This window comes from Buceros rhinoceros, unplaced genomic scaffold (assembly GCF_000710305.1).
Source record: "Buceros rhinoceros silvestris isolate BGI_N320 unplaced genomic scaffold, ASM71030v1 scaffold2111, whole genome shotgun sequence".
Classification (NCBI taxonomy): Eukaryota; Metazoa; Chordata; class Aves; order Bucerotiformes; family Bucerotidae; genus Buceros; species Buceros rhinoceros.
The window spans coordinates 17318-32726 of record NW_010394626.1 but is presented as its reverse complement, the minus strand read 5'-3'; the positions used below and the strand labels follow the sequence as shown (position 1 = coordinate 32726).

At 43.8% G+C, this 15409-nt stretch overlaps 1 protein-coding gene across 1 annotated transcript in view; it reads left to right on the top strand.

Annotated features, from left to right (window-relative positions):
- Positions 1-15409, top strand: part of GUCY2F (guanylate cyclase 2F, retinal) — a 41056-nt gene that overhangs the window by 11563 nt on the left and 14084 nt on the right. The window contains exons 5-14 of the mRNA XM_010145269.1: positions 2126-2222; positions 2982-3116; positions 3968-4048; positions 5062-5238; positions 6155-6311; positions 7341-7490; positions 9613-9761; positions 11068-11231; positions 11497-11689; positions 11818-11992. Of these exons, the coding sequence (XP_010143571.1) occupies positions 2126-2222; positions 2982-3116; positions 3968-4048; positions 5062-5238; positions 6155-6311; positions 7341-7490; positions 9613-9761; positions 11068-11231; positions 11497-11689; positions 11818-11992 (1478 nt within the window). The remainder of the gene's footprint in view (positions 1-2125; positions 2223-2981; positions 3117-3967; positions 4049-5061; positions 5239-6154; positions 6312-7340; positions 7491-9612; positions 9762-11067; positions 11232-11496; positions 11690-11817; positions 11993-15409) is intronic.

The window sequence follows — 15409 nt, the reverse complement described above, 5'->3', positions numbered from 1 at the left end:
ACCCAGATGATATAAGGCCACCCGGCAAGCAACACCCCAAAGAGTTCCCCTCTTATAACATACTTCATAATTGCAGTCACTGAGGTGGTTGCCTCCATCCACCCGCTCTTCAAAGCCCTTGGCCACCAGCCTCTAACATGACATAAATAAAAGTCAATCTTTCTGCTTATTCTACTTGCAAGGTGTTCCACAAGTACCACACTGTGCTTGGGAGGGCTCGGTCATGAATGAAGATGTATGGCCATCTGCAAGGGAAAAAAAGAAAAAGTCTAGTGTGACTCAGAGGATGATTTGTGTTAGGGAAGGGCATGTCTGGAACTGAATTTAAACCACAGTATGGGCTGAGTTCAAACGTGGGAGCTCTGGTCTTAATTCTGCCAGAGATCTGCTGCATGACCTTAATTATGAGTCACTCCACTCTGTGCTTTGCTTTTGGCAGAGGGGTGTTTTCCTCCATGTTTGGGGGAAAGGATATGGTTGACTGAGCAAGGTGAAAAGGATGTAAGTGATGAGTCTTTTGCATAAAACTGAGTTGGGTGTCTTGGGACAAAGCAGTTAGAGAAAGTTTACAAAAAAACCATTGAGGTGATGCCTGTGGCCATGTGGTCAAGGCTCCCTCTGAACTCCAAAAAGTTGCCTGTGCTCTTCTCAAATTCCTGGAGTGGTACATGCAACGAAATCGTGGTGATCTATGGATATTTTGGGAAATGGATTCCTTTTACAGTACAGTTAGCAAAAGGCATTCTATTGCTCACCTCATCTGGAAAAGTCTTAGGTGTGTGCACATCAGATCGTAGACGAAGTTCCTTACGCAAAAAAAGGGATACTGAGGGCCATGAGGGAACTTTAATTTCCCTCCTCTGCTCCTGCTTAATGAATTCTTGATTGACTGATAGATGTAGTGTGCTTTGAGCTCAGTGTGAGACCTTGATGTCCACCGAAATAGTGAGTTCAGAATGAAAAGGTGTGACTTCTGCCTCTTCCCTGAGTCCCTAAAACGGCCACGTGGTGGGTATTAGAGGTATCCCAGCTAAAAACTATCCATGAAGCTCTGGAATGATTCCTATTTATTTACACAAAGTGGACATAAGCCTGTTTGAACTATACCATGGACACATGGTCCTTGACTGTGCAACATTTCTTGTAGTCTCTTCTGCCTTGCAAATTCAAGTGAAGCTGGGCAAAGAGCAGGATGCAGTCAAGCAACAGGTAGTGTCTTTGCTGGTCTGACGGCTCTACTGAATTTTCTCTGTCGCCCGTGACAATTCTGCAAATCTGGCAGCCTATCAAGGAGTACAGAGAGTCATCCCTCAGAAAACAGGAAACATCACCCTGTGGAGATGCCAGAAGCACATTTGTCCCATGTTACACAATGCGTGATAGACATCCTGTCTGGCTCAGGTCCTGGAAGAAGTAGATCTGAATTGTCTTGATCTAATTACTTCTGACCAAAAGGAACAGCACTGGTTCAGCAATGCTGCTTCGAAGCCCTGCTCACTGCATTGCGCTACACCACACACACCAAACTGCTGATCCCCTGGAGCTTTGTCCTCTGCACGAGCTTGCAGTCCTCACAAGGAGGTATCTTGCTGTGTGCTTCATACAGCACCATTCTCCAGTGTAGAGATTCAGCCAGCACGCATCCAGGCAGCTTTTATAAATTAACCGTGCTCCAGTTTCAGGCCCTAAGAAAGGCTGGTGTGCCTGAGAGTTTTCTGCTCACCAGCCAGATTGGCTGGTCTAATAAAAACCTATTGTTGTCTCCTGACAGAGAATGATTTGGGGTATGAAAAATAAAACCAAACAACACAAACTATGTGCAACATACACATCCAGTTCGTGTTTGTAACCAGATTGACTCAAGATGTCTATTTGTGATGACACCCTTTGAGACTGTATCTTTTGTTGTCTGAATAGGATAACCCTTGCTGTTTGACTCAGGGGATTTCAGACCAAGTCAGCACATCGTGGTTTGTCCACTGCTTTCCCTCATGACCATCCCTGCTGTCACACCACATGCTGTGTTTTTCTTATACTGCAGGGAAGCCGTATGTGGGGCACTCAGAGGTGGTGTAAAGGGTTTGCCTATCTGAAAGTAATAATTGAGGCTCTCTGAATCTTCCAGGCACAACATCTTGAACAGCCAGCTAATCAGGGGACCTAACAAGATAATACTGACCATGGATGACCTCATCTTTATCAATCCAGATCTGCATAAAAAGGTACATCCTTCCACTCATGAAAGTAATCTGGCGGGACACCCAAAGGCAGGTTTGCTATTTGCTATTTTCTTACCCATGAAGATTTGGGAAGGTTATTTACTACTCCATTCTTCATTTTCCCCTGCATATCAGAAAATTTCCCACACACTGAGTGGTTTTGAGTATGAGATTAGATGCACATACAGTGTCAGAGCTGTTATGATGATGTAAAATAGTACCGTTGGTTGTGTTTATTCTAACAGCCAGGGCTTATTCTTTTTTATTGTGGTTGCATGGTGTAGCATAGTTCATGTCCATATAAACCTTCTTACCCTCTAAAATAAAGTGTCTGTATCGAAACCTGGGAACCATTCCTGACTCCTGTCCAGAGCTGGAGATCTCCCAGGGGGGTGTTATTTGACACAGGCCAGCACCAAGCCCAGGGCCGTATCAATGATATGGACTGCTGCAGAGCAATCCCTTTGCCCAGGTCATGGGCTTCTTGTCTATGACAGAGGAGCCACTTTCCTGTGCCTTGCTCGGTAGTGTCTCTCCTGACCCACAGCATTTCCATCACCTAAAGTGTTGCTATACTGCTTCAAGGTACTAACAGAGTCAACATTATGAGGCTTCTAGAGGTGTTCAGAGAGGTGAGTGGGAAGTTTGGGAGGTCTGGGAGGTTGCTAGCATGTGTAAAATGTGTGGCCCAAGGCAGAGCTGGAGTGGAGGTTTGCATCCAAATATGGTAACTGTCTTGTACCTGCTTTCCTTGCCTTCCAGAGGCTGACCTTGGACAGTCTGGCTGATGCAAGCAGCTTAGTAACCGAAGGCAGAAGCCTAAAATCTGTAACCCGCTCCTTTTCCTTGAAAAGTGCAGCTGCAACCCATGAAACCTCTAATGTGGCTTTGTATGAGGTAGGTAGGGACTTCATGCAACCTTCTCCCACCACTGCTGTTCACTGAGCTGCTCCAGTGAGGAAAGTCTTGGGCTGCAGTACTGTAGGTCTCAGGATGGGAATACTGCTGATGGACACTAAGGGTGAAAACAAGTTACTTCCAAGAGTGGACTTACCAGTGTTTAAGATGACTCTACCCCAGCCTTCACCCTGATACCTGGAGTCATGTGGAGTGGTGGCAGTCAACATCCATATGTAGCCCTGCCAGATCTGGTCCTTGTTAGAGATGTCATCACCCAAAGGCATCATGAAGAACCTTTCTTACAAGACAGCCTTTAGGTGGTGACATGTCTAATGAGGACCTTTCTTGCAAGGTAGGATCCAAATACACAGAACAGAGGCTATCAATTTCCCTTTGTGCCAATAGGACTGTGTGGAGGTTAAGCAGAGGCAATGGCCAAGAAAACTCACCCCATCCATCAGTTCTTTCCTAAAACCAGAGCTTTTTGAAAACTATAACATGGCAATTTTTCCAGAAAAGGAGCAAAATAAACCAAATCATTAATACCAGAGAAAAGCTCTGGACAGAGTTACTTTCCTTTTTAATCAATTTATCCCTGTTTATCAGATACTAATACACCCTCCAGGTATGAAATTCTGATCCAGGTGAAGGTCCTACCTAGCCCCACTTTTCTGACACTTTGCTGTGATATTCCTATTGGGGTGCAGTACGGAAGGAATCTACTGCCAAGAATATTGAAAATCCCCAACCACTTTCCAAGTCAAGGACCTGGAATTCAGACCTAGGTCCCAATGTTAGCTGTTGCTCAGAGACTTGCTCTATCATTCACCCACCTGTATTGTGGACAGGGAGACTGGGTGTGGCTGAAAAAATTTGAGACGGGAGAAGTTCACAATCTGCGGCAAAGCTCCACTAGCATCTTGAGGAAGGTAGGAACAGTGTATGATGGGGCATGTGGAGGGAAGGTTGCTCGGGGGACTTTTGCAGCTGCAGGGTATTATTATTCTCCTTGTCTGCTGTTTATCCAATGAATCATGCATCATGGCTGTGAATGAGTCTTGCCTGGTGAAATCTGGTGAAATGGACCGTGCATGATTGCATCTGACAAACTTATCATTTACCCGTGTGTCAGAGTCAGTAGCTTGCAAAACCCCACCCTGGACCTGCTGCTTCAAAGCTGGTGCAATGCTGAATGGTCAATGAGTCGTCTAAGTGACCTTGTCTGCAAAGAGGGAGTGGTTTGGAGGAAATCACCCCTGTTTGCATCAGGGCAAGATGATGCACTGGTAGCTCTTTTCATGTATTATCGGCTGACAGTGTAGCACAGACACAGTCGTGCCTTTCTCTGGGAGTTGTTTTGTGTCTCCAGTTAAATGTCTGTAGAAGTTTACTTTAAGTCTTCGATTTTATTATTTTATGACAAGTAAACACATTTATTTTCCAAATTCAAGGCCATTAGTTGTTGGCAGCTACTGCTAACATAGGAGTGGTACTTCTATGCATATAAATATAACAAATTTACAAGGGCATGTCTCCAAAGGCACCATTGATGGATGACTTTGGATCCTCCAGGCATGGTATTGCTTTCCAGAACAGACCAGAGCTGGAGCAAGACGCCACATGCTGAACTCAATTTACCCCAGAGAAACCATTTTGTCCTAGTGAAGGATCCAATCCAGCTTGTCTAAAGAAAAACAACTTTCTGTTCAGTTCACTTGTGCTTTCTTGCTTTCTTTGTCTTAAGGGGTAGATTAAGAAAAACAAAACTTTAAAGGAGTTTAGAATAGCTGAAACTATAAGCAGCAAAGAGGTCATTTTCTGTCCTGTCCTTCTGTGAAAGGCTGAGAGTACAAGAATGACGAGGACATCTCATGATATAAGGAAGCTGCTAAGCTGATGTCTGGCTGACTTGATCTCACTATGATTCACTGTCTTGTTTCAGATGAAGGACCTGCGTCATGAAAATGTGAATCTGTTCCTGGGCTTTTTCTCTGACTGTGGCATCTTTGCCATAGTTACAGAGTACTGCTCCCGAGGAAGCCTGGAGGACTTGCTGAGAAACGACGATATGAAACTGGATTGGATGTTCAAGTCCTCTCTCGTGATGGATCTAATTAAAGTAAATCCATTGCTCCTGCTGGGGCATAATCTGCATGTGACTGTCGTACTGACATAGTTATTTCATCGAGGACTAAGGGCTTTTTATAGTAGTGCAGGGAAAACCAAATGTGACTGTAATTGTACCAATATGGAAGGTCTTTAATGGAGAGCTCTTATTCTTGTTTGGTTGCCATCTGAGAGAAACACTACCTGGGGTAATGGGACTACACCCACACAGCAGGATGAGAGGTTAAAACCACATGTCAGGCTAGAACTGATCACCTAGATCAATGAACTTGGAGACAAATTCATACTTTACAAAGGCCCTTTTTTGTCATAAATGCATCCAGTGTAGAACCAAACCATAGCCACACCCTGTCACAGGATGACTACGTATATGGTCACTTCAGAAGAGTGTTCACACACTTCCAATCATGTCCCATGTGTTTCATCCTCTAATGGTGAACTACCAACCTAAGACAAGTGCCCTATAGAGAGTAGACTGCCAGAACCATTCTTACAGCCCATGATCCACCTTCTGATCCTCCTTGAGAGAGCTGAGTAAGGGCATCCAGCTCTTAATGGCTCCCCTTGACATAACCATTGGGTACCACTTGCTTACACCTTCTTGACCTTGTCTAAAAGTACAACTTCTAAGTGCAATGAGTCCTAGGGCTACAGTGGGAGACATCTGACTGTTCTTAAAGCTGCCGATTCTTTCCAGTATTAATTTAGAGTGCATCTAAATAGATTCCTGTTCCTAATCTTTTTCTGAACTTTCCCCCTAGTTTCCTGGGTTGACCAGGACTCCATCTGACATAGATTCAGTGCTGTATCTGATGTCATATAAGGTGACAGTTTGGATTGGTGTCTCTGAATACTGATGGGTAGCATAATTCTTAAGGAACAGCCTCAATCTTTTTTGTGCTTCATAGGGAATTAGGTATTTGCATCACCGAGACTTTGCCCACGGACGTCTCAAGTCTCGTAACTGTGTTGTGGACGGCCGGTTTGTGCTGAAGATCACCGACTATGGCTATAATGAGCTCATGGAAGCACAGAAATGCCCATATATTCAGCCACCTCCAGAAGGTAGGTGCCATCAGGAAATACTGTTTCAAAAAAACATTTGTCCATCGATTTAATGGGTGCTTATCCTAATGGCCTTTCAGGCCAGGGACCACGTAAGGTCCAAAGGCAAAGAGTCTTGTTTTGTAAAATGAAGCCATCTGAAACAAGGTGATATAGGTCTCTTTGAGATATGTCCTCTACATGCGAATCACCAAAGGCTGTCACATGACATTCCTACCACTTAGGGACAGCATCTTATGGGACCAGTTCCTCGGGTATCCCAGTTTATTCGTGAAACATGGTTTCAAGTAGTATATAGTGTTTTGATCCCCCGTGCCGGAATTTGGTTCCTACATATTTCCAGTGTCTCGGATAGGTCAGTTGTCAGAAGACCTTCTTCTCCTCCGTTACAAAAGTTACATATGTTGCAGGAGCCAAAATGTTCCTTATTCCCATTACTCAGAATGCTCCGTTACCAGGATAACAATATCCCAGTTTGAAGAATATTCATTTCTTGATGAGGCTGGATTTAAAACTGTGTCTTTCATCACTTGAACTATTGGATTATAAAGACTGATTCTACTTCCAGCTGCCACAAACTACTTTTACAAAAACTACTTCCATCCAAGAAGAAATACAGAATATATCTTACTAACCGTTGCTTTGTAAAAATCACCAGCAGTAACAAGCAAACTGGTCTTCAGCGCCAATATTTTGTCTGAATGATATACTTAAAGAAAAAAAAATGGTTTTAATTTGGCAATGCTGAGATTTCTTATGTAGGTTGTAGGCTGATGTCATAGCATGTACATTTTTGGTATAGCAAAAGTTTTTGAAAAGGTAGATTGAAATTTGGAAAACTCAAATTTTCTGTCAGGGTGGAAGTTTAATATTTCCAACACAACACAAGAAATAACAGATTTAATCTAGCAAATAATGAAGTATGTTCCAACTTTTCCTCAAATGACTGAAGTGTTCATTTAAGCACTTAATTTGCAATAGTCTGAGCTCAAGAACTGTGGCATTCTCGTTTGTTTTTTTTTTTTTTAGAATTGCTCTGGACAGCCCCTGAGTTACTGAGGGACCCGGACATGTGCAGAAAAGGCACGTTCAAAGGGGACATTTACAGCTTTGCAATCATCCTGCAAGAAGTGGTTGTTCGGGGTCCACCATACTGCATGTCGGAACTCTCGGCTGAAGGTAGGGGACTATTTCAGTACCTTCTTAAAGCTTTACACAGAGTGCTTAAAAAACATCTGGCCAAGCCCCTCGGGTAAAACATTGGTATGGAAGTAATGCCCCAATCTCATGACTTTCTCAGTGACAAAAGACTATTTCAACAGAACATTTATAATAAACACAAAAATGTGTAGTTCTGATCTCAGCCACAATAGGTGAGTCACCACTGCTGTCAATGGGGTTGGGACTCTGGGTACCCTTAAGATGCTTCAGAGCTAGCTAGCGGTCAAATGCCTGCAGCACCTCCAGTTCCTTGTCAAAACTTTGACTTTTCATCATGGTGTGGGGTGAAATCCGATTGCAGTTTCCCATAGCTTGGAAAACCCTTTGCTTTCCACTCATTGCCTCTTTTTTTGTATGAGTGTTGAGGTGTTTGAACTGGACCCCTTGCTAGCATCCTGGTTTGCCCATCTGCCCACCTATTTTTTCTTAATTTCATCCCCATTTAAAGACGTTCTCTCTTCAGTAGAGACCACAGTGATACATCACGACCCTCTGACATGTATAAGGTGGCTTCTATCAGAAACAGCAAATAGGTGCACTCTTTAGGAAGTGCCCATGGTGCAACTCTCATAAGTTCACACTGCATTGTCCATGCATAGATTGAGCAATCACACTGCAGTCAGGGTCAGGTCACAAGCGGTTGAAGAAGGAGGAATTGAGAACAACAAAAACAGAGCTGATTTCAGTGAAAGCCCGTTCTCAACACATTTTAAGTTGGACAGTCACCAAGTAGGGTATGGCCATTCAGTATCTGCCTGTTCAGTGCCAGGAAAAACTGGACCCTGACTTTGCTGTGCCCCAAACTGCTGCAACAATGCTAAGACAATGATGATCATCCTCTTTAATTTGGAGATGGACCTATGATGTAATTAGCAAGTGTCCCCCACACCTAGTCCCCATGGGGAAACTCCAGCAAATGTTGCATGTGGTGCGTTCCAATTTCCTGACCTGATAAAATGGTGAACTTCTACTCATTGAAGTCCTAATTCTCAGGAAGACTTCATTTGAGGCACAAACTTTAAAACAACCTGGGGAAAGCATTTCCTCTTGGCTGCCCCTGGAAATATTTGGGCCAGGTGCATTGTTTAGCTCATCTGGTGGAGACTGGTGGGATGAGCCAAAGGGCTTTAACTTGTCAACATTGAAAAGCTTTGGGTACTCACAATTAACAGCTGTGGAAATGGAGGCTCCCACCAGGGAGAGTGTGGTTTTCACTTCATTGGCCTGCTCTGTGCTACGCAAAATGAAACCTTCAAATACAATCACTTCAGAGTTTTTTTAAGCAGGAAAGTATAGTTCTACCTTATAAACCCCATGGTTCCTCCATGATATTCTTACTAAGAAATACCTAGACTGAAATCAGGATTGGGTTCAGACATCACACTCCCCTGTCGATGCTTGAGCTGTCAACAAAACATGCAGCTCCACTCTTTCGCTCCAGTGCTGTTATATTTAACAGGTGCAGATTCAAGGACTGACTTCTCAGGGTCTGAAAGCCCAAGTCCAGTTCCTTAATAATCTTATTTCACCTCTGAATTGGGAGTCACTTCCCAGACATTGATTTAAATCTGAACTCCGCTACCCCCACCCCCCACCCTTAAAGTACTTTGCACTGTCTCCATTCCTTTAGTTCCCCAACCTCCTAGATGTTGGTTCCGAGTTAACAATGCAGTGTCAGAGGCTGGTATCATTTCTGCCTGGGCTCGGCCATAACCCTGTGCTCTCTTAGGACTGCAGATCCTAATGGAGAGCGTCAGAGACAATCTCATTAAACGCAAGCCTGCAGGCTCACACATCCATCTGTCACAGAGCCTTCCACCATCCAGCAACTTCACTGCTCATAACCTGGTTCTCCAGGGACAAGAAGACAGATGACTGTCTTATCTTTTAAATCCTCCAAGAGCCTCCTGGCAGTGGAGAGCAAAAACCCCCAACTCCATTTAACACAGCCCTTAGGTGGTGAAGAATAACAGTGATGGCTGAAGGAACAAGAAAGGAACAGGTGAAAAGGTTCGAGTCTTTTGCTCCACCCAAGACCCTCCACCTCACAACGCGCTTCCCATTCTTCTCTTTGTCACAGAAATTATAAGGAAGGTGAAGAAGCCCCCTCCCCTGTGCCGCCCAAACATAGCCCCTGAGTTGGCCCCCCTGGAGTGCATCCAGGTAATGAAGCAATGCTGGGGTGAAGCCCCCGAACGACGACCAACATTTGAGGAGGTATTTCGTAAGGTCAGTGAGTAGAGCAGCAGGTGCAATCTTTTACTTTCAGGAAAATGTGGGGGTTTTCCTCTAAAAGTAAGCCCTTAAATAATGGTTGAAGAAGTCCCAAAGCTCCAATCTTGTCTTTGCTGTTGGGTTGTGGTGTCTGGTTTACACCTTGTCCTGAACTTCGGCTGACATGGCACCACCACATGGGGTGTGAAGAGGGTTGGACGTGTGCATGGTGTCTTCACGTTTGTTGTGCCTGCATGGAGATCAAAGATCTGTAACTTGTGATGACTTATGATCAATATGTAACTTTAGATCAATATGTTTTTTGACTTTCTAAGGCATTTAAAAGGTGATTAATTTAAAAGGAAAATTCACCAAAGGCTGTTAAACACAAAGATACAACATTCAGCATAGGAGGTATCTGAACTGAAGATTGGTGGAGGTTGGGAGCGTATCCCAGGGAAATATGACTGTACCTAAGCCGTGTGTGAACAGCTTTCCCAGACATCTGTTACTGGCCAGTCCCATGGATGGGTTCTGTCAAAATAAATGTGTAATCTGATCTGGCAGTATTGTTCCTATTTTCTTATATGGGCAAACTAGGTAAACCAATATCCCCAATTTTTACCTTCTGGATCTACGAAACAGTGAATGATTTAAAACCCATGGAACTCCACTGTTGAGTCTAAGACAGCTTCTGAAGCCACAGATTAACTTAATAGTCCAGAAGCTCACCTTCAGGTCAAGAGGAGAAAGTACATCTCAGTGAGGAGCTGGGGGTGGGAGGTGGCAGTACACGCCAGTGTGCAAAGGTGGATTTAAGATAAGTAACACATAAGCAAGTTGTAAGTGTTGCTCATGCCCTGAAATTTGCACCCCTGAATGCAAAGGGATGCAAGTTACCCTAAAGGTTAGTCATGAGATAAACGAGAGTGACTATATGCAGTATGATAGGACTCCAGAACAACTCACATACTTGTCATCATTTCATGGAAGGTGGTGTTTCACTTAACCCTCACTGAAAGTTTGTAGAGGAGCAACATGCTCCTGGGCAGCTTCTGTGGTTACTGATGCAAATTCACCCTCTAGTTTGCCTTTTTCCATTATTGTTGTACTCTTGCCGCTCCTGGGCAGCTTCTGTGGTTACTGATGCAAATTCACCCTCTAGTTTGCCTTTTTCCATTATTGTACTCTTGCCACTGACAAAGCCAGTCTTTAGCATTGACACTTTAAAACAAGTGTTTGGGTTTTGCTCCTTTCCAAACTGAGAGTGCTAAAATGGTGCAATGAGATGGAGAAATAACTCCCCAGTTTGATTTTCCAGTTCAAAACCATCAACAAAGGCAAAAAGACCAATATCATTGATTCAATGCTCAGGATGCTTGAGCAGTATTCGAGCAACCTGGAAGATTTAATCAGGGAGCGGACCGAGCAGCTAGAGATTGAAAAACAGAAGACAGAAAAGCTACTGTCACAGATGCTCCCCCCGTAAGTACCGGTACTTTAGATGTTAAAAAACCCCCATAGCTAGACTGGACAAAACTATTTCTCAGAACTGAGCAAGGCTGTGGAGCTGACCTCCACTTTTGGCAAGCACCTTCCAATCACATTAGAAACTTTAGTCAATGCTTGTTACTGCCATCTAGAACCTCCTATTTAGTGGAAGATCTTTTGAGCACAGTAGGACAAGCTCTTGGGCACGTTCTATGGAAGGGTTTGTGCCCTGTCATCTTTGCTTGCATTGTTATTTCAGATCAGTGGCAGAAGCACTCAAGACTGGTGGCACTGTGCAGCCAGAATATTTTGACCAGGTGACCATCTACTTCAGTGACATCGTGGGCTTCACAACCATTTCAGCCCTCAGTGAACCCATTGAAGTTGTTGACCTTCTGAATGACCTTTACACGCTGTTTGATGCTGTTCTTGGAAACCATGATGTTTACAAGGTAAGAAGTACTTGGCCATGAGGATCAAACTGCCTGTGGGTCAAACACTCTTGTAATTTCGTTCTATGTCTCTTTTCCATATTTTTCGATGTTCTGTTGTTTCTTTTTAATGTAATGTTATTTTCTAGGTGGAGACAATCGGTGATGCCTACATGGTTGCCTCAGGGCTCCCAAAACGCAATGGAAACAAGCATGCAGCTGAGATAGCCAACATGTCGCTGGACATCCTCAGCTCGGTGGGAACATTCAAAATGAGACACATGCCAGAAATCCCACTCAGGATACGAATTGGGCTGCACACAGGTAGGCAGAGGCACCCGCCTGTGCCTGAACATCAAAGAACTCCTTCACAATTGTATTTCCAGCTCTGAATGCCCCAAAACAAGCACCTTTAGGAGACGCTTTAAAATATTCCATAGCAACAAGGACATTGAAATGGAAACACAAAGGCCAGGGAGGAAAATGGCTCACTATCATTTGGGGGGGAAAATTGTGTATTCTGTTGCAGTCAGGAACTGCATCAGACATATTAGTCACAAGGGTTTTGTTGTAAGGGTGTCTCTTTGATGTGTGGAGGGATCTTCACCGGTGTGACATGGAGACATCCAGTGATGTCTTTGTAACTCTGTTCTGAAACGAAGAAGCACAGAGAGACAGGCATAGAAAGTGAATGAATCAGTTGAGGAGATTCATTACAGATAGGACATAGCTAGAAGAATATGTGATACAGCTATTAAGAAAAAGTTATGTTATAAAAAAAGTAAATTATCTTTAACATAGAAGTCAGAATCTGTTCAATTAACAGAAAAGTGTCTTGTTTAAAAGGAAAAGAGAAAGGTGTTGGGTTTTTTTAATGCAAATTGTAATTAACATCCAAAACAAAACAAAAAGAACCCCAGTAGGACTGCAGTCGTGTAAGCAAAAGTATGACTGCGACTTGAAATGAAGGGAAAGACATTTGCTGTTATAGAACCACTATTTTCAGAAGAGATAGGAAACTCCATATTTTATACCACAGACATCCATTAATAAATTTTTCCCAGCTGTTTGTAACCAAACTTCTTGCGTTTTCCTTTAAAGACGCCCACTGCGGGACGCCAACAACGAATAAGATGTGTCCAGGAGTCTGACCCAGTATTACAGGGATTTTTATTCTTCTGCCTATCTGATAATGCCCACAGTTTTGCAGCTTTGGCATGCAAGTGTTTTACAGAAGTAAATAATCCAGTCTCTTTTCTGCACATTGGGAAACAAAAGCAGGGAGAAGTATCTCACCCAGAATATCCCAAGAACAGAACTGTGACTTGAGCAGAGCTAAAATTAGTATTTTGTATCTCTTAGACTACAGAAGTTCTTCTTCTGGGATTATATCTGAAAACTCATGTCCCTACTGTTTTCTTTGCAGTTCAAAGGTCTTATCTGGCCCTTCATGGAAGTCTAAAACATTAAGAAACGATTGGAGGATATAAAACTGTGGGTTTTATATCCTGGCAGAAATTAGAGGAGACTATGGTCTCAGCTTGTCTTGCCCAGAACAGGAGTCTCTGGAGCACCAGCAGCATATTTTAAACACGTAAAGAAAGGAATTCAGTGTATGCAACATCTGCTGCTGCCTGTTGACAGCAGTTCTGCGTCACGTCTTCCATGTACTCAGCCAAAAATCTACCCCTATATAGGGGGTAGATCTTTTTTCCTTGGTTTTATGAACTCTGGGTATCTGGAAAGCGGTGTTGCTCTGAGCTATTGTATAGGGTGTGAGAGGAAGAGGGGGAGAAATTGGTGTTTTCTTTCTAAAGAAGCAGAAGCCAGATCCTGTTTTGCACATGGGAGCAGTGAGAAATTCATGCTGCAATGCAAACCAGCTCCCTGAGCCACCGAGTTGACAGCAAAGTTTGATTAACCCTAGACCCTGTTTCTCCTGAGGAAAGAAGCATGAAGAGGGAATCACCAGCATCATGAAAGCATTGAGGAAGTGCTTGGGGGAGAGGAAGGCTTGGCTAACACTTTCACTGTCCTGGAAATGATAGAGGATGGGTGTGACCACCAGTTTTGTGGGCCAACAGCTCTCTGGAAACTGGTGCCAACAAGAGCTTGTGATGCCCTCTCTGAAAAAGCAGTAAATGCCCTTTGGACATGGGCTGCCCATGTCACTCCAGACCCGACAGAGAGCTGCACCTCCGGGATCTTCTGCTGGCCCGTGTCCATGGTCTGCTTGTGACAAGGCGTGGGTAAGGTGAAGAGGACAAGAAGGCCAATGTTTGGTCTGCTTTAAATGCACCCTGGAATCTTGGCTGACCTCTCTTGACTGCATGTCCAGAAAAACTCAGCTGACTCAGCTGTTTCCACACAATCTGTGGGCTGGAGCTGGACAGCAGGGAAAGCAGTGGTGAGAAGACAAGCTTTTCTGCAGAGGCTGAAGAGGATCTGTTTATCGGTCAAGCTCTCTGGCAGGCAGCCTCACACTTCTGGTCAAGCTTATTAACCTCTGCGGCACCACTGATGGTCATTGCAGAGTCTTAGCCAGCACATCTCATTAATTGACCCTGCAAGCCATGGCACAGAGCCATTTCAAAACAAACCAGTGAACCTGTATAATTAAACAACTAGACCATAATGTTCTCGTCACAGGGTATCTGGTTTCCTCCGAAACTTGTTACTGTGGGAGATTAATTGTTGGAAGTTTTTGTTAGCCCTTTGCTGAAGCTGTCTAGACAAGGAGGAACACACACAGGCAGTGTAGGCAGTGAGTGAATTAATTCTTGGATGCTTTCAACACGGAGCAAGTCTCTGGGCTTGCTTACACTGTAGGGTTGGTGTTGAGTTAATAACTCTGCAACAAGAGGACAGGCTTAAAAGCAGTAGTCTGGAAAGATAGTACCTCACCCTAAAAATCATAGGTTGTGAGCTTTGCAGACATGATTGGATGATTGCAATGACAGTAGGAAACCCAAATTTAGGCACGCACATGGAGGTGTTTCCAGGAGCCTTAGGGAGCCTACGCTGATTTTGTGGTTGATGGAAATCTGGTGGACATGTAATGGTGGAACATGCAGAGATGTTCAGGTGCAAGAGTGGAAAGGCTTTGATGGCTCAGTTGACCGCATTGACTTGGCCTCCACTGATTGCAGTGAGAGCTCAGTTGCCATATTTGTGCTTCTTAAAATAGAATCAAACCCTCCTCAGTGAGGGATGTTTTTTGACAAGAACCGCTGTTTTGTGTCCTTGCAACACCTATTACAGAAGGAGCTTTGATTGTTATTGAGATTTCTGAGTGCTACTGTCATGTCATCCCCATGAGATTAAGATTCTATGTGAGTTAGTGTTTTCTCATGGAAAGCTCTTACTTAAGCATCAATTTAAAAGTCTCTAGCAAGACTCTTTTCAAAGGTTTTTTTAAGGGTCTTTTTAAAGTATATGTCACATTAGTGTGCACACATTAAGGACCAGTTAGGGAAGGGATAGGTCTTTGACTCAGTAGTATCAACAGTGCCTTTAGAGTAATGTTATAGAAGTGCCTCTAGACTAGACCCTGACAAAAACCTTCCTCTAGTGGTTATGCTCCTCTCCTAAAGAGGTTGGACCAAATTAATGAATACTGATAAGGATGAGAATTAAATTAGAAGGGATTCTGAAGAGCAGTCTCTTTTCCAAGGTTGCATGGCACATTGGCAGCAAACCTCCCCCCCCCTTCCCCACACCCCCCCCAGTTAAATGAGGTTC